Here is a 19,971-nt window from a genome sequence, read left to right on the forward strand (position 1 = left end):
CCAGCCTCATTTTGGAAACAGACCTTGCGTTATTTAGATTACAAATACCGAAAGTGTCTCAGCCTCGGTGTCAGACTTCTGCATCTTTGGAATGACTTTTGCTTCCCTGTCTGTCTTTTTGGAGTCTGTCTGGGCCATTGTATTGCATGACATCATGGTGAAATGATTGTTTTGGTAGGAGCTCTGCAGTCTGACACCTGAGCTTTACTCCCAAAATAGCACTGCATGGACACCTCCACACAGATATGCTGGCCCTTAAATTAGGAAGGGATATTTTTGCTGTCGCTTTAGCGTAATCAGAAGACTTCTAGAGGGTCACAGTGTTGACCAAGAGGTGCCAGAATTAAACAGCTGAATGAGTCAACTCTTAAACATCACCTCTCTGAGACTCCAGGTTATGAAGTGACCAACTCCAGGCTTGAAATTCTCAAAGCAAATTTTTACCCAAGTTTAGCAGCGTTGCCATCCGTCTAAGCTTGAACTGGAGTACAGTGGTGATCTGATGACCCACTGATGATCTTTGAGGTTTAACACACCACAGAAGGTTGCTTTGAAGTCAGGATGCTTTCATTTTTCCTAGCATATTTCTTTTCCAGTTAATTTGGTACATTCATAAATAGCAAATCAACATCTTTTAACAAATATCTGCCGCATATTGTTTTAAGGCTGGATAGGTTGAGACTAGTCAGCCAGTGGTAATCCCCCCTTCTAAAGGGGGAAGTTTATTCTCTAAAGCCATTTATAGATCTGTGCCTGACAGCATTTGGGAAGGAACATTTGGCATCCTGGAGTGGAGTATTTGTGGATGTCTAACCTGTGTGCTCTTTTACAAGATCAGTGTGACCAACTTTCCTTCCCTGTCACTGAATAGAGTTCATATCCTGCAACTGTAGCACCTATTACTCTGCATCCTGTTTTTCTGATGCATTTTCCATCCATACTCGTCTGTACTTGAAATAGTTCTATACGTAAGCCTAAGTGGTCTTTACTGTGAATTTTGAGACTGAGAGAATATACTGTTATAAGATTATCATGGTCATGTTTATTACATCTTGAAATGTAAGTGTCCTAGGCCCTGAATAGACCTTGAAATGGTTATCTTTTACACTGCCCGGACCAAAAAAAAAAAAAAAAAAAGTCGCTGTTTGGTTTTAAATAGGCAAATACTTAAAAGTGCCCTAGAATTGAAAATTGAATTTACCGTGGCATAGTTAAATGACAAGAGTTCAGTACATGGAAAAGACATACAGTGAGTCTCAAACCTAAGACCTAAGTCTTTGGGATGTGTTGGAGTAGACTTTACAGAGTGCTCACCTCTTGCATTGTCAATACAAGATTGACCAAAAATGTATGGATATAACACAAAGAAGCCGGAGACTTGAGCATATTCTCTATTTGCTTTCCATTTTAATCTCATTGCTCTGTGTGAGGATATAAAAAAAATATTTTTTTTCTTTCCTAAGGCTAATTCTAGGCCTTTTGATGTGGTAAATTGAAATGGTTGTTGCTTAGTGGTCAGACATCTGTGCTGGTGGTAACCCAAAGGTTGTTGGTTTAAACCAAAGAAGGGGTGATTTATGAACTGGATAGTTTTTGGGGTCTGTCAACAATCCTCCCATGAGCAAGACACTTAACCCCAGGTTACTCCTAAAGGAACTATCCCTGTAGTAAGGCATTTGCTTTAAATTACAAAAATGTGATTATTTCAGACCAAGATTATGTTAAGAACTGGATAAGCAGCCCAAAGAAATGATATCCAGCATCTTTTTCTTTATCAGTCACAAACCCCCTTAGCATACAAGAAGACTCTTTAATCTCAGCCGCTATATATTCTTGTTTGTTTTTCTGGTAAAGCCTGATAAAGACATGTGAGGTCTCCTCACCCTCCTTTGGTTCGACATAGCTTCAGAAGTTTCACAGGCCCTCATACAGACCCTGGACACAGGGTCATGCAGCCACTTGAAGCTGAGGAGACAAAGGTTACCGCAGCATACAGACATGCTTTCAGTTGCTTTCAGAGAATGGCCAGCAGATCATTTTGAAACGAGGCCATGAGAATGCATGTCTCAGCACCTCCACATGGAATTTGTGTTTGATTACAGTGCTGACTAGGTGAGAAGCTCATAGGACCAACTTGTTAATTTGTTAAGTCATCTACCCATGAGCGTAATCGGAGGTGTACAGCCAAAATGAAATCGTAGTTGTAAAATGAAATATAATCAATCTGTTTCTAGATTCATATTTTCTTGGCTTGGCTGCTGTGTTGACAAATATATAATACTATATTAACCTAAACATTATTTATTTGTTTATTTTAATAATTTTAGCTTCTTTTTATATGTATCATTTATTAAAAAAAAAATGGCAACAATAAAAAAGGTTTATCATTTATCTAAACCCTATTACTGAAGAGTAAAATGGTTCCTTGAGCATGAAGATTGAGGGCCACTTGTGCATGACTCTTGAGCTCTGCAAAAGGGAACAGATGTCAAAACATCTGATGAAAGATGCAGAAGTGTATAGGGTCCTAAAACTTTCCGGAAAAAAGGCCACCCAGCTTTTCCATTGCCTGTCCTGGCCATGCAGTTGACGTAATGTTGTGTGTCAGGGCTGCAAAGATGATAGTTATACAGCAGGATTGGGAGATGTGAAGGGGCAGCTGCGGTTATTTTGGTTTCCATGTTGTTGAGGTCCCACCTTCTCAGAGGAGGCCATATACATTCTGTCAGAAAGAGAAAAGAGCCAAGAATTAAGAAAATGAAGAGAATGTGGTTCTTGATGATGGGTCGTGACTCGTGACCTAAAAAGTCACAGGTCTGTTCTGATGGAAGCTTGTTTCCCTCACTAAATAAAAAATAAAAAAAGGTAATTGTGACTTTTTCGCAATTGCGAATTTACATCTCACAATTCTGACTTTTTTTCTCAGAATTGCGAGATTTAAACTTGCAATTGCGAGTTATAAAGTCAGAATTGCACGATATTAAACTTTCAGTTGCATCTTATAAAGTCAGAATTGCTTTTTTCTTAGAATTGTGAGTTTATATCTTACAATTCTGAATTTACAACATGCTATTGCGATTTATAAAGTCAGAATTGTGAGATATAACAAGATATTTGAGATATTTGATATTGAGATAAATAAGGTATTTTTCCCCTCACAAATGGACAATAGAACACGCAATTGCGAGTTCATATCTCACAATTCTGACTTTACAGCTTGCAATTCTGACATTATATCTCACAATTTTGACTTTATATCAGATTGTCTTACAAATCTGAGGTAAAGTCAGAATTGTGGGATATAAACTCACAATTGCAAGGAAAAAAGTCAGAATTGTGAGATATAAAGTCGCAATTACTTTTTTTTTTTTTTTTTTTTTTTCACGGTGGAAACAAGCTGCCATGGATAGATAGGATCATAGAACGCAATAAACAAGCAAAAAATTGCATTATATATTACTAATTTTAGTGTTTGATTTTAGGGACTTTATTTTCACCATCACAAATTGTTATGCACATGGTGGAACAGAACTTCCTAAATAGCCGTCCTCATGAACCGCTTTCAGCCTCAGATACTGTCACTCATTGTTATGGCAGCAATATATGCGTTGCCTTGGAAAATCTTGTCCTCCTCCATAGGAAACTTTGCTTTAATTCTCTCACTGGACAAATTTGCATTCACAAATGTCCTTACAATATGATATGAGACTCACAAAGACACAGAAGTTTTTGAAAGTCATTGAGGGTTCTAACCCATTGTTGACTAATAATCTGCCACATCTGCAATACATGTAATAAAGTTTAAATTCAGAAGTTATGATGATTCCAACAGTTGACCTACAGTAAATGAGCTCATTTTACCGTGAATGGAAACATCCTTGGGTTTCACCACAGCTGAGCATTTTTATTTCCTGCAGAAGGCCTGGGAGTGTCCATAATGAAAGTAATAATCCATCTTTTGGGATTTATAAAGTTTTTCACAGCTTTTGTTCCAGTGGCTAAACTAAATAAATAATATTCATTGTTCAAGTGATCAAAAGAGCTTAATGGAAGATACAGTAGCGAGAGAGAGAGAGAGAGAGAGAGAGAGATGGATAAAGAGAAAGAATGAAGTGTGTTCGTGCTTGTTTTATCTTTAAAGGAAGAAAGAGTGCTCGCTTTGTCTCTGTGTGATGGCACACTGAGGGCTTTGTAGTGTGAAATTGTCAGTAGCAGTTCAGTACATAAAAGGACAGTTCTAATAGTGTCGCTTCTTTCAACTTGGCACTTTGATTTTGATGCAGGACGGCTTTGAATTTGTGGATACCTCATTAACACCACTTAGCGTGGGATGGAATGAACAGCAATACATAATCATAGCAATTACCAAAACTCACTCTCATCCACATTACTTCTCTGTACCGACTCTGTGCGTCCACGATCACTCGGTCGAATGTTCTTTTATATTATCTCTCATAGAAAGTTTGTGCGAATGTGCTGGTATTTAGTTGTTCTTGTTTTGAGATCAATAGCTTGCCTTGAAATAATTCTTGATAACATCGTTTCTAGTGTAGTCATAGCAAGAGATTTATATTGGGGAACCATATTTATAGTGGGAACCAGAAACTGTTAATCAAAATATTCTGACGTCAAGACCAATTATCTTTTGACGTGTCTTCAAGTATGCGGGAGCAAACAGGATATGCCCCCTCCCACTGGTAGCCCAGAATATACCTCTTCAGCGGGAGTATTTGTGAGAGAGAAGAGTTAAATCTAGACAGTGGAAGTGTGGATACTGGATGGAGTGGAGGATATCCTGCAAACTACAATGACTTAATGAGATCCCACCATGATAATTGTAGTTGCCATTTAAAACGGGCTGAGAGAATTCTGGTGACGATCTGTATCTTCATAGACAGATGTTGATCATATGCAGCGTCGCCTCTGGCTCAGTGGTTCACTGTCAATGCTCTGCTGTGCCAGAGGAATGTGGGTCTTAAACAAGCACAAATCAAAATCTGCCATTCAAAATAGAAAACATGCGTCAATTAAACCATGACTTCTCCAGCTGGTCTGCTGTATCTCGTACTTCTTAAATCTTAATGGTATCGTAGCAGTTCATATGCATCTAACCTTCTGGTTTGCACTCATTACACTGAAAATATATATGGTGAATATGAAATCTGCTTTTCTTCCTCTTTTATCGACTCTATTGTTTCTCCACTGTCCTTGAAATAAAATCTCCTCCACACACGTCCTGCCTCTTTCCTCTTGTTCCGTTCACCGTTTGCACAATAATTTTCCTTTGACCCTTTGACATCAGTCCCCAGTGCCTCTGTTCTTTGGCCATGTTTTGGTCATCTGGGGACATCTTGAAGCCCTAAGCAGCACGAGTACAGTAGGTCGTGTTCTCAGCTGAACTCTTTAATTACACAGCATTATCTTCGATATGGTTCCTTCGTAAAAACGCAACTATTTTAATCTTAGCTGATATATTTAAATATGTTTGTAACACCATGGTTTGCTCAATTTTTCCAAGTACTTTGAGTTTTCTATATCAGTGACGTCTAAAGAAAGGGAGGATCTAGTTTGTGTCAAATTCTTATAAATGTACTCTTTGTGTTCATATTGGTTTTGCAAAAATTTGCTACCATTTTCGAGAAAAAATTCAATTAATGGCTCATGGTGTAACAAAGAAAAAAAAGTAATAACTTATTCTCTTTACACTTTGAGTACATGTGTGTTATTTAAGGTGACATCTTAATCATTATTTTCAAATTTATCTTTAAAAGTGATTTTTTATTATTATTATTAATTCATTAATGTCTGTTATATTAATAATATTGATGTTAATCAATAATAATTTATAAATATCACTCATTATTAAATTGCATTTTGAGGAGCCAAACAACACAAAACATTTTACAATCAGAGATGTTTTAAAAAATATCCTCAATCATGCGAGCTTTAAAATGGCAGTGAGCGGGACCAAGAGTATGAAATGAAGAAAGTGTTTCCATCCACATTCATCCATCGTAAACGTACTCCACACAGCTCCGCGGGGTTAATAAATAACTTCTTCTGAAGAGATGCGTTTGTGTTAAAAAAAAAAAAAAAAAAAAAAAAATCTATATTTAACGTGTTATGAAGTAAAATTTGTAGCTTCCATCAGACTGCCTTCCATATACGAGTTACGAAGAAAGTGTAAACTGGCATCACGTCAGTTAAGCTTTTTTCGTAAGTTGAATATGGAAGGTGTAGGATGTAGTAAAAGCTTTTTGAACTGCAAGAGTTTGACGGAAGCTAGATATTTTACTTCATAACTAATTAAATATGGATATTTTTTTTTTTTTTTTTTTTTTTTTTTTTTTACACACATGCATCACTTCACTTCTTTATTAACCCCCCGGAGCTGTGTGGAGTACGTTTATAATGGATGGATGTGAATGGAAGCACTTTCTTCAGCTTCTACTCATCGGTCCCTTTCACTGCCATTATAAAGCTTGGATGCGTCAGGATATTTATTAATCTAACTCCGATTGTGTTCATCAGAAAGAAGAAAGTAAAATACAGCTAGGATGGCTTGAGGTTCATTTGAAAGTGAACTAATACTTCAAGTATTTAAATGAATAAATTATTATTCATAAATTAAAGTAATCTAAACTAAAAATCAAGATTTAAATTATATTTTTATTTTTGTCCCCCTCAATAACTATTGTATAGTTTTTGAAACTTCTGGAATCACAAAAAGAATTGCCATTATTACAGAAATAAAATGCAGAAAAATTTGAATATGTCAAAAATGTGTCACAATGTTTTTATTTTTTTATTGTGTGTGTTTCTGCCCCCCATTGAAATTTCACTTCCACGCTCTAAGCATTCAGCAGTTTGCTTGTATGATCTCTGAGCAGTAAACACAAGCTAAACGGGTTATGCACTTCCATGCTCGGGGGTGTGAAATTCTGTTTAGCACCAGAACGACAACAAGATGCCCTGCCAACTGGCTTTTTGGCACTATGATGGATGGAGGTTTTCCTCTCGCAAATGCACATTTGACATTTGGATGGTTTGTGTCTGGGAATAGACTGGTGAAAAATCAGCGAATCTCTGTCCAAGTGCATTCCACAGAGCTGCAGAATAAGTCAAGAAGACTGCTTCGAGTGTTCGATTCAGAATGAAGGGTTCTTGGGAGGAGTGAGAGGAGTGAAGGTCGAGTTGAAAGACTCATGCATTGGCTCAATCAGCTCTTTGTCTTCCGCACAGGCCTCCATCTGTCCCGTCGAGGACTCGGCCCACAAAGCTGCCAAAGTTATGCTGTTGTATAGAGAGAAGAGTTTATGAATTAATCATTTGGAACGCTTTTATTTCACTGTCTTTTCCCTTTTCTGAATGCAGTTTTAGTGCCCTTGCTGGCGTTCAACAGGGGATTTCCTTAACGGAAAGACTGAATGGGATTTTGCTCTGTTCCATAGCGAGAATGTGGTTTTCTGAGTTGAAGCCTTATTAGTGAGAGCCACTGAGACAAGATTACAGGCGATGGGCTGGCTGTGCCGTCGAAAGAGAGAGGCTGATGCTTTTACATTGTGCCCACACAAGTGATTCGATTAATCACGGGTCAGTGCCAACACTTTGACGGGACCTTTTGATGTTTCCTTTCCTCTGTCCAGGCTGCGATAGTCCTGCCATAGTGACGTTACAGAAAATACAAACAAAGGCAGTCAGTCAAGACCTTCTGACACTCTTACTTTGTTTTCATCTCTCTCTTACCTTTAATGACCCGTTTTGCAGTAATGAGACTTCTCTTCCGCAGAAATGGAGGATACCTTTAAGGAAGCATGGCCACCATGTATCAGTGTATTGCGCAATTAGAAAAAATTGAACTCTGGGCCACTTTCTTTTCTAAATCCTGTCAGCACTAAGTGCAAATTTCCAATAAACCGTGTGTGCATGGCAAATACATTTGACCAGATGGTGACAGCAGGTGTCTGGATTCTGTGAAAAGCGAGTTAATTAATGTCTGTGATATAATATCAATTGGACTAAATCCATAAAGGCATTAGGAAGAGTAAAAGGTCAAAAGAGTCTGTTTGGGATACATGTGACTTGTGTGTATATAAGCTGCGTGTCCATTTGGCAGTCGCATTAAACACGACTCTGCTGGAGAACTATGGCGAGTGGCAGCTAACTGCAAGAAAGAGCACAAATATTGACTTCCTTTCTCAACTCAGTTTGACAAACTGAAATCGGGTAAACCCACCCAGGCGAGCCGCCGGGAGGGCAGTAAAAAGGTTGGAGCTTTTTAAAGGTTGATGTTACTGTGAGACTCTGGGCATAAGCTAATAGCATGTATTTGTTTTGGTATTGAACGGCAGCTTTTGCAGAATAATTGGAGCTGTCAATGCCGAAACATTTCCTGAATAGATTTTGTAATGCTGTGCTTCTCAATGTTTAGTTGACATTTTTATGACCACATTTATTTATATTATACATATACTATGCTATACGTGTGACTCCAAACCCGATTATTGTCTTAATCTGCATGTTTGATTTTGTTGTTCACTTACATGTTTGGTTATGCCTTTTATTTTAGGTCTTAGTTTGTTTAGGATGGTGTTTCTCGTCTCTTTGAATGTTACACAAGCATGATATATCTGTAATATGTTTTGTCCATTTTTTTATATATACTTTTTTTACTTTTACTTTTTATGCATTTGGCAGACGCTTTTATCCAAAGCGACTTACATTGCATTATACTATACATTTGTATCTGAGTATGTGCAATCCCTGGGATCGAACCCATGACCTTGGCATTGCTAGTGCCATGCTCTAACCACTGAGCTACAGGAAAGCGTTTTAGTTATCAGCCATAACATGAAAATAATTGTCTACTTATTGGACATAATTGTAATCAGGGCATTCTTAGAATTTACTTTTGTATAATAAAAGTTTAAAGAATACAATTACTATTGATAATTTATAAATAATATTTAAGGGTTAGTTCACACAAAAAGTATTAAGTCCCATGTTGTTCCAAAACCCATAAGACCTTCATTCATCTTCGGAACACAAATTAAGATATTTTTGATGAAATTTGAGAGCTTTCTGATCCCCAAGAGAAGGCAACGCAATTTCCACATTCAAGGTCCAGAAATGGAGTAAAGACATCATTAAAATAGTCCATGTGACTACAGTGTTTCAACCTTAATGTTATGAAGCGAGGAGAATACTTTGTGTGCGAAAACGAAACATAATGACTTTATTCAACAATTTATTTTATTCTTTGTCATTCTCCTACACTGTTGACGTAGTAAACACAGTGCAGCACTTCCCTGTTCTACATCAGAATGCTGACTCAGTATTGGCCAGCGCTGTTCACATGAGCAGCACGTGACGCAGGAGCCGGCCAATAATGAGTCTGCGTACTGACGTAGAACAGAGAAGTGCTGCACTGTGTTTACTACGTCAACAGTGTAGGAGAATGACAAAGAATAAAATAAATTGTTGAATAAAGTCATTATTTTTGTTTTGTGTTTGTATAAAACATATATATTTTGTAAATATAAAAACAATTGTTATCATTTAATAAAAGAGAAAATTATAATTATTGGTTTGTGCCTAGTTTGTATATTTGTGTTTCTCAAGTTAAAAGTAATCAGATACTTTTTTAGAGACCAATTACGTTTGTAAATTTCTCTATATGAATGTAAATCACTATAATAAAAATTGTCTGGCACTGTTATTGCGAGTCTGACATCTGCATTCTTGTTTCTAGTTTACTATCGGGCACTGGTGAACTTCACAAACTCATTCCAGTATGGGCCTGAACTTGATGACATCTACTCTCCTGCTTTCCAAGAGATATCATCTGCTGTCGTTGATACGGTACATGCAACTACTCAACTGTGACCTCAAGAAATACCACCAAAGGAGTTTACACAATAATTAAGGATGTGCTCCACCTGGGAATTGGGTCATATTATTGATCACATGCCTTTCCTCTGATTTTTGTCTGTACTGTGTTAATGTTTAAATCAGTGTTTACCTGATTTAGTAGACAGAGACTAAAGTACTTTGTATGGCAAGGCCAGTATGTGGTGATTAATGGTGTTTATCTCCTCCAAAGCTCGAGTCTGACTACAGCAAGATACCAGGACAGCAGACCGTCAATGTGGTTCTCATCAAGTAAACACCATTTTCAATTTCAAACACTCAAGTAATAGTGCATGTTCTCATGTAAAAGGATTGTCAGTTTACTTAGGACATTCATTTAATTGAATACTCAAACCCTTTTTGTATTATGGAACTTATTATGATCACCCTGAAAAACATCATAAACAAGTTGGTTTAAGATGGTCTCCTAGCTTGGTCAAGCGGGTGCCCGAACCATCTGTAAAAACATCAACCAGCCCAACCTGACCAGGCTAGGATACCAACAAATTATCTTAGGTTGTTTCATGTGGTTAGTTTGTTGTTTCGATTAAGTGTGCTCTGTGTACATTTTACAGGAAAATCGGCAAAGATGTGTTTGTGGAGCTGGACGTCGGCTCAGATAACAACTCTAATGAAACACAGATCAGAGGTGTCCTGTTCTCTGTGGTTAAAGAGGGCACCATTGCCTCCTACGATATCTCAGTAATTGGCTTCCAGTTCAGACGGCTTGGAGAAGGTATGTTCAATACTTTTCTAATAATAATTAGATTGTGATTCCTTACTAAATGCTGCAATACATCATGATATCTGAAATTTGGTTACAGTTTAGTGTGATTTGACAATTTTGGTATGGTTCATTTAAAGTAAAAAAAAAAAAAAAAAAAAAAACCTGCAGACACATTAAGCTTGAGGGACAATTTTCCATATTAGAATATTGACAAAAAATATTTATGAACAAACAATAATAATAATGATACGATTATTATTACTACTGATATTAATAATGATATTGATATATTTTGCATGTTTATTCTATATTTTGCATAGTAATTATAAGTATTATTAATATACATTTTATTAAGAACAATAATAATATTGGCAAATATATTTTGCATAACATCTATGTATAATAATATACATTTTATTAATGATGATGATGATGATGATGATGATGATGATGATGATGAAATGTGATAATTCATGCATTAAAATTCCAGTTGTCAGAAATATTTTGCAGGCTTATAAATGTGGAATAAGACTTTAATACAATTCATTATTACTATTTATTAATTATTACTATTCATTAATTAATTTTATTAATAACAATAATGACATTGACAAAGATATTTTGCTTGTTTAAATTGTTGAATAAGATATTAACACATTATCAACTACAACAATAATAATCAATTTGATAATTAATGCACTGAATTTTCAATTGTCAGATCCAGTTGTGCATTTTTACACCCTTTTACACTTTATAGTCTGCCTAACTATTCGTTCTTGAAGTTCTGTTTGGAACTATTCATCATTCAACAGAATGTAGTTCAGATAATATTTGTGTCTGGTTCATAGCTGATACTCTCCCTCCTGTGGAGCCCATCGGTGTGCCAGGTTTGTCTTCAACCAGGTCTGCTGCATGGAGACTGTAGTGTATTAGAACACAGTCCAGTCTTGTTCACTTATGAGAACTGCAAGGAATTCTCAGATTATGTAGTGGCTGGATAAAGAATGAAACCTTTATGCATGTGTGCACTCCAATGGACACCTGACTTTGACGAGAAGAACAAAAGGCTTTGCATGGCTTGTCATTGATTGAAGTGACGCTGATGTCAGGAATGCACCTACCTTGGAGTATCATTTTCAGGCAATGCAGCCTGTTTGTGTTTGCAGTATCTAGTTTTGTTCATATGTGATGGAATTTAATTTTTTAATTTAATTTAAATTAATTTTTTCAAAGCTTTCCATATTTTTTACTTTCAAATTAAGGTACTGGATAAGAGATTTCAAGACTGAATAGAAAAGACAGAATGATCATTGTACAGATGAACTTTTGGCTTTGTTCACACTGCATATAAATCTGATTTGGTTTTCAAATCTGATCTTCAGGACTGACTGTCCATGTTCTGCGCTGATCTGCTTGTTCAGACAATACAGTTTGAAGACTTTCTCATACCATTAGTGAGATGTGTCTTAAATAATGGGGGGAAAAAAATGAAATCCGACCTTTCCTTTTAGACTGAGATGCATTACCAAAAAATTGAATTTCAAACCACATGTGGATGGTTTTTTGTGTGTGTGTGTGTGTATTGTTATTCAAACTATAAAAACAGATTTGTGTTGCAAACTCGAAAAAGTCTGATTTCGATGCCTGTGTGAACAAAGCCCTTTTGTATCCTCTTGAAATAGCAGGTCCAGCATGGTGAGGCTGTGATAGACTTCTTTCAACAAAGCATCATGCACAGTTTTTCTTGGATCACTGCCTTGCATTACGTACAGTATGTCACTGCATTGTTTATGTCTGTTTCTACCACCTCAGTGAAGCCCAGTCCCAGGGTATGCTTGTCTAATGAGTTCAGATGTCAGGATGGGCTGGCGTGTATCCCTCGGGATTTTGTGTGTGACAAACGGCCTGACTGCAATGACTTGAGTGATGAAGAAAACTGTGAGTGAGATTGCTTGAGATGAATCCTCCTCATTTGCCTTAGAATGAGTGGCATTGCTTTGTTAATTTTGACCTGACTAATACGATCTAAATCTATCGAAATGAATTAGATCTCATGCATAAAACATTTTTTTACGTCACGCCATTTTGTCATTTCAGCTTTTATTTAGTTTGCTGAATATGACCTTGAAAGACTTTTTCAATAACATGTAAATAAAACACAAAATTTTGACATCTGAAGCTACTTTTTCTAATGTAAATTCAATACAATCTGAAACCATAATGGCTTAGAATTATCTTAATTTAGGTTTTTTTTCTGTAAGTTATTATTTAATTTGATTCCTTTTTTTTAATCGATTGCCCAAATTATATCATTTATTTTCAAAGGTCCTGTACGTCCTACTCCACCTACGCCTCCAAAAACCAGACCCCCACCCGGCCCGGGACCCTGCCGTGCAGACCAGGCCACCTGCCAGAACGGACAGTGTATCTCAAAGGATTACGTATGTGATGGCGAACCGGACTGCACTGATGGCAGCGACGAGTTCAAGTGTGGTAGGACAAACCTTTCGTTTACCACCGAAATGAAACCACTTATTTATAACCAGTCTATGATCTGCAATTATTATATAACTTTATTTGTAATTTCACAGGAACTCCATCTCCTTGTGAGCCCAATGAGTTTAAATGTCAGAACGGCCGATGTGCCCTGAAGCTGTGGCGTTGCGATGGGGATAATGACTGTCAAGACAACTCAGATGAGATGAACTGCCGTAAGTCAGACCTGAACTTCCACCCACAGATGGGGAAAGTGGTTTGGAAACCTGTTTGATAACTAGTATTATTTTTGCAGTTCCGATTGTTGCCACTAGAGGCATCGAAATTACTCACTTTAATCATTTATTCTTTTTTCTTGTTTCTTCAGCCACTAAAGGTCCAGGGGACATGTGTGCCCCGGAGCAATTTGTGTGTTTGTCTGACCGCACATGCATTCCTGCCAGTTACCAGTGCGACGAGGAGCCGGACTGTGCCGACCGCTCTGATGAATATGGTTGTGGTAAGGCATTACAGTCCAATTAATCTTTAACAAGTAAACATTGGTTGTCATAGCATTCCAAACACCATAAATCTTCTGTCTCAACTTTTCTTTCATTGTCATCTTCACTTTGCTTCTTCCAAATCCATGAAAATGTTTTGTATTTATGGTCTGAAAACAAAGGTTAATATTTAGCAGCTTGTTTTGCCACACTCATGCAGCTTTTCAGTAACACATAGATCTCATCTCCCATATATCTTGTGCCTGTAGCGAATTTAACAGGCAGCTTTGGTATTGTTTCTGCCAGCAGTGCCTCCGGCTCTGGTTTGCCAATCTTACTGAATGAATCGGCCAAATAAAACTAATGGCTGCCAATTTAGAATCAAGTCTTGCTTGTGGTTCCATATGTTTATTGTACTATGTTGCCATTCATGTAATAAAATTATATATGTGGATTGAAGTTGTCTGTACTGTTAAATGATTATTTGTTTGGGCTTTTTGTACTCAAGCACCTCCCGTTGTGACCAACACGCCAGAAGCGTCCATCACGGCAGCTCGGGGGGAAACTGTGTCCTTTACTTGTTCTGCCATTGGTGTGCCCATTCCTATCATCACATGGCGTCTTAATTGGGGACACATACCAGCCAACAGCAGGTAGGTTAGGATGTAAAAGAATCGTGGATCTCTGAAAGGATCAAGATGGCCACAATCTATGTTAAATCCATATAGTCCTTATTCTCTTGAAGACTAAATAAATGAAAGTGAAAAATATGTGGTTTTATCTATTTCTACTAAATTCCCAAAGCTCTCTTTGCTGAACTCTGTAAATAGGTAAATTAAGAACTTCAACACTTGTCTAAATGAAAACAGAAGGCCACACTGTGTTTCAGTTGTGTGATTGAGTCATGTACGCAATAAGAAACAGACTTTTGGCTTTTTGACAAAAAAGACTTGTTGTCAGAGCCAATAACCTCGTGTGTAGCGCTCCAACATGTAGCGTGGTTGCACTTCGGCCGACCCGAGTTTGAGTTTCGGCTTGTGGATCTTTTCCGATCCCATCCCCCCTTTCTACTACTTAACTGTCATTTCTCTGTACTGTCTTATCTCAATAAAGGCAAAAAACACCAAAAATCATCTTTTGATGCTGCTACTTTGCAATTATTATTTGTCTTAATAATGATTAGACATTATGTTCACAGAGAGCTGCATTTAATTTATTCCTCAGCATGTGCTCTTTGTGTATGATCGTTTGTAGGCTAGCAGGTTTATTCAATGAGATTTTTGTTTTTTTTCATTTCCATTCCAAGTTTTTGTATCTCATCTGGTTTTTCATAACCAGAATATTTTTAGATAACAAACCCATTTGCTACTAGTTAAAGGATTAGTTCACTTTAAAATGAAAATTACCCCAAGCTTTACTCACCCTCAGGCCATCCTAGGTGTATATTACTTTATTTCTTCGATGAACACAATCTGAGATATATTAATAAATATCCTGACACGTCCAAGCTTTATAATGGCAGTGAATGGGACCAATGAGTATAAAGCTCAAGAAAGCGCATCCAGCCATCATAAACATACTCTACATGGCTCTGGGGGGTTAATAAAGGCCTTCTGAAGTATAGCGTTGCGTTTGTGTAAGAAAAATATCCATATTTAACAAGTGGAGTACGTTTATGATGGATGAATGTGGATGGATGCACTTTCTTGAGCTTCATACTCGTTGGTTCCATTCACTGCCATTATAAAGGTTGGACGTGTCATGATATTTATTAATATAACTCAGATTGTGTTCATCAGAAAGAAGACGGTCATATACACCTAGGATGGTTTGAGGGTGAGTAAAGCTTGGAGAAAAGTGAACTGATCCTTTAAGTTTTGCAAGAGTATTATCTCAATTAACAAACCTCCAACTTATTACATATAATAAAACTGTCAAATTTAAACAGAATGATACATAAAAACACAAATACATTATTATTAAATGAAAAATGGGGGGAGGGTTGTAAGAATAATTTTTTTAAACATAAAACTATATTAAAATGCTTTAAGATAAGTTATAAACTGAGTAGGAGTCATGAGCATGAATATGCAAGCATTTAAACTAGGACTGTTAATAGAATGTGTTAATTTAGTGTTTAGTAGTTAAATATTAAACATATTATTGACATTAAACATTAGTTGGAAACCATTCACATAGGACAGTGGTTCCCAAACTTTTTAGCCTGGAGTACCCCCTGAAGGGATTACCATCCTTCTGCATACCCCTCTCTTCCACTTAGACTGCAGTCACACCTTTACCATTAAGGGACAATATTTGCCCCCTAAATTGATTTTCCAGTGCATATTTTTACCTTTATGAATAACTATAAAATAAATAATGTTTTAAATAAAAATGTTCAATAAAGACATATGCAGTGATGGTAAAACTAAATAAAACTTTTAAATATTAAACTAAAACCGCCAGTAGGTGGCAGCAAGTCACTGTTTTTATGAGTGAGTCATCGAGTCATTTATTCAGTAACGAAGCAAGTGGCTGTGAATGAATCATTGAATCATTGACTCTCACGATTCGTTCAAAGCCGCAGAATTGTTCGCGAAACACAGACGTGTGTTGTAGTTCTGCTGTGGTTTTCGTTAGAGCTATTATTTCATTGCAGAATAGAGCAAATACTGACAGTACTGTGTTTAAAATGTATGTTTTGTTTTTTTGGCCTGTTGTATAATAATGTTTGCAGTCATTCTGGCTCGTTATCATCATTAAATACAAGAACTCACACAACAAGGTATGTTTTTGTATCGGAGAAAGTTCGAATCTTAAATCGAAATGAATCCCACTATGTGTGTCTATTGTTCTTCATGTGAGTAAGTGCTAAGTCCCCACTTTACAAAGGTGCACTGTCGAGAACGACAGTAATTTAGCGCGATTTAAGGCAGCAGACTGCACGCAGTCTATCATATGTGGACAGTCATTTTTGAATGCAAATGATGAGGTAGTTTGATTAAATGTACTGGATTTACGGCATTTTGGCAGTTAGAAAAACATACTCGATTTTAATATTATTTTAAGGTAGAATTAAATGCATTTTTTTTCGCGTACCCCCTTTTGTCACCTCACGTACCCCAGTTTGGGAACCACCAGGACATGTTCTTGCATTCAAAAACGGATGGACAGAGCACAATGGAATGGAACTGAATGCGGAGGTCTTGAGAGAGCCCCAATTTAAACATTATTCTATTGACAGAATCACAATGACCAGTGAGAATGGGCGAGGAACGCTTATCATCCGTGATGTGAAGGAAAGTGACCAGGGGGCGTACACATGTGAGGCCATCAATGCTAAAGGCCTAGTGTTTGCCATTCCTGATGGGGTCCTCAGCCTCTCTCAGAGACCAAACCCAGGTACTGCACCAGGTCCATATGGTACATTGTGAACGTCTTGTGTATTATTTGTTTGTTCTCCTCTGATTCTTTTTTTTCCGAAGAGACATGCCATTACATCAGATGTCATCCTTTCATTTGCGAGACACAATCCTGCTGTTCTTTGGGCTGCATGTTGTGACATTGTGGTGTGATGACTGTGGCTTCTCAATCCTGACGGTGGTGGTCTTACCATCCTTTGTCTTCCATGTCGTTCTTGTCCAGTTGTGTCATCCTCTTCATACGTGTTAGCAGGTAATTGCCGTGATGGACACTTTAGCGTGGGCAGTCTCTGCATGCCATGCTTCTGTTTTGGTATCACAAAGAACTGTCAGAGCACCGGTCGCTATCGCAGCCAAATCGGACTGCGCTTCACAGAGGAGGAGGACTTTAAAGGTACTCAGATGATTAAAATCCAGCGTTTTCCATTTATGTGTGGTTTTACAAAATTGGAGAATGTAATTGAATGGTTGCATCAAATTTTGGGAGAGATTTTATGTGTTACACACATATTCGTTTTCATTAACCCTGTGAAGCCTGACATGAATAGTCTGAAAAATCTTTATTGTTTTAATGGAAAATTTTTGTACATCAGACTTTTTGGCTCATAGTATGAAATAGGAGAATATGAAGCTCACACTTGAAAAGGTAACAAACACCTCATTTTTATTCAGAGGCCCAAACTGAGCAAAAATATGTAATTTGGTGCAGTTGCTGATATTTATATGGCCAAAAAGTAAGATACAATCCTGTAATGCAAATCAATGAGACTCCTCATAACAGTATAGCAGACTGCTTACATAAAATGTATATAAATTTTAGTTGTCATGCTATATTTACAAATAATATGTTTTAGATGTCTGAGATGATATTTTATACTTAGTTTTATGATCAAAACTCTGTATTTTTTTATTGAGGGGCTTAAAAATTTGAGTATCAAATATGATGCAGCAGGCTTTATAGGGTTAAAGTAAAAAACAGTACAGTGGTAATAAACATATGGTACACTTCCTTTTTCAATTTGTCTGTGACTATCTCTCTTTTCATCCACAGGAGTCAATGTGTCATTTCCTAGTCGTCCTGGCACTCCACCACCTCTCTCCTCCACTCAGATGTTAATTAATCCCGAGATTGAGGAGTTTCAGCTAGTGGATCTGTCCCGCCGTTTTCTCGATCAAGACTCCTATTGGTCTCTTCCTCGCCAGTTCCTGGGCAACAAGGTTTTCCTCTCCTCCACAATACTCTACTGAGCAAATGCCATCTAAAACATAATCATCAGTCGTTATCTCCCTGTTTTTACAATCCCATTCCCTTAATATTCTCCCTATCATTTGCTGTCTGTCCTTTCACTGTTGCCATGAATATCTAGATTTCATATAATCTAGTATATTAATACCTTAGCTGCTTGTAGTAGCTTAATTGTCTTAGGAGACATGTAAAACTTGCAAAGAATCTCTTTAGCATCTTTGTTGTACAGGTTGACTCGTATGGAGGTTATCTGAAGTTTAAGGTGAGTTACTCACTGCAGCGAGGTGGATCAGAACCAAAGGAGAAACCTGATGTTGTGCTGAGTGGCAACGGGCATAGATTTATTTACCGTAGAGGCAACCCCACTTTACCCGACACAATCAACAACAGAGAGATCAAGTTTACAGAGGTGAGCTGCATATGCGAAATGCTTTTTGTAAAATATATTTATATTAAATATATACACACTACCGTTCAGAGGTTTGGGGTTGTTCTTGAAAGAAGTCTCTTATGTTAACCAAGGCTGTATTTATTTGATCAAAATTACAGTAAAAACGGTAATACTGTAATTTATTCCTTTGATGGCAAAGTTGAATTTTCAGCAGCCATTACTCCAGGCTTTAGTGTCACATGACCCTTCAAAAATCATTGTAATATGCTGATTTTCTGCTCAAGAAACATATCTTATTATTATCAATGTTGAAAACAGTTTTGCTGTTTAACATTTTTGTGGAAAACATGATGCACTTTCTTCGTGATTTTTTTTTTTTGATAAATAGAAACAGCAATTATATTAAAAATATTTTTTTGTAATATTATACATGTTTTTACTCTCACTTTTGTTCAAATTAATGTCTTGCTAACAAAAAACTAAAATCTTTTTAACTGTGGTATGTATATAATTTTTTTTTAAATTATATTTAATTTTTAAACATTTTTAATGCAAAAAATGTGTGTATTTTTTGATGTGGAGTATTTTCTCCCTCTGTCTTAAAATAAAATAAAAATAAAATACAATTTTAAAAATAAGTTTTTGCTATATATTTTAAGGAATGTACTGAAAAAAGGTTATTATTTTCCAAAAACATACTGAATTTCTATTATTTTCAGCTCTACTAAAACACTTGTGTAAGACTGACGTATAAAATTGTATTACAGTTTTTTACAGACGCTAGGACACATTTCTCAATACTTAGGTCACTTTTGCAAAACTCTTCACACAGTGAGCACAACAGAAGTCTATGTGGGCTAAACTGAGGATCAGTTATCATTGCTTTGGCACAAAATGCATTCAATGACTACATCTCTCAAATTTCATGAATTCTTTTCTCACTCAGACACAACAACTGCCAAAACTCTTTGTATGTACAGACCGATTTGCACATGCTTACATACTGTTTTCAAAACTGTTAAACTTATGTTCAAAACAATAACATCATACAAAACTGAATAAGGCAGAAATATGCTGCATTTCTATAGTAATATTGTAATGAAATATATTCTGAATATAAAAAATCAAATACTATCAGAGGAATTAGATGAAACTGAACACCTACACAAGCATTTGTTTTTCAGTTTCATTACCATCCATTCAAAAGGGGAAACTTAGGAATAATTTTGTTCTGTAATGTAAACATGGACCATGTAACATGTACTGCGGTGAATTATAAGCAGTAGAGAGTGTCATTCTTG

At 36.6% G+C, this 19,971-nt stretch overlaps 1 protein-coding gene across 17 annotated transcripts in view; it reads left to right on the forward strand.

Annotated features, from left to right (window-relative positions):
* hspg2 (heparan sulfate proteoglycan 2) overlaps positions 1-19,971 on the forward strand; it is a 116,661-nt gene that overhangs the window by 35,019 nt on the left and 61,671 nt on the right. For 12 of the 17 annotated variants that reach the window (XM_067371539.1, XM_067371544.1, XM_067371545.1 and 9 more), the window contains exons 4-15: positions 9,752-9,861; positions 10,103-10,161; positions 10,485-10,645; positions 12,449-12,574; positions 12,962-13,129; positions 13,228-13,347; positions 13,500-13,631; positions 14,120-14,264; positions 16,856-17,013; positions 17,257-17,427; positions 18,085-18,251; positions 18,509-18,688. In XM_067371539.1, coding sequence (XP_067227640.1) covers positions 9,752-9,861; positions 10,103-10,161; positions 10,485-10,645; positions 12,449-12,574; positions 12,962-13,129; positions 13,228-13,347; positions 13,500-13,631; positions 14,120-14,264; positions 16,856-17,013; positions 17,257-17,427; positions 18,085-18,251; positions 18,509-18,688 — 1,697 coding nt within the window. The remainder of the gene's footprint in view (positions 1-9,751; positions 9,862-10,102; positions 10,162-10,484; positions 10,646-12,448; positions 12,575-12,961; positions 13,130-13,227; positions 13,348-13,499; positions 13,632-14,119; positions 14,265-16,855; positions 17,014-17,256; positions 17,428-18,084; positions 18,252-18,508; positions 18,689-19,971) is intronic. The other 5 variants (XM_067371543.1, XM_067371552.1, XM_067371556.1 and 2 more) reach the window with 2 other exon arrangements.

The sequence above is a fragment of the Chanodichthys erythropterus genome, chromosome 20 (assembly GCF_024489055.1).
Source record: "Chanodichthys erythropterus isolate Z2021 chromosome 20, ASM2448905v1, whole genome shotgun sequence".
NCBI lineage: Eukaryota > Metazoa > Chordata > Actinopteri > Cypriniformes > Xenocyprididae > Chanodichthys > Chanodichthys erythropterus.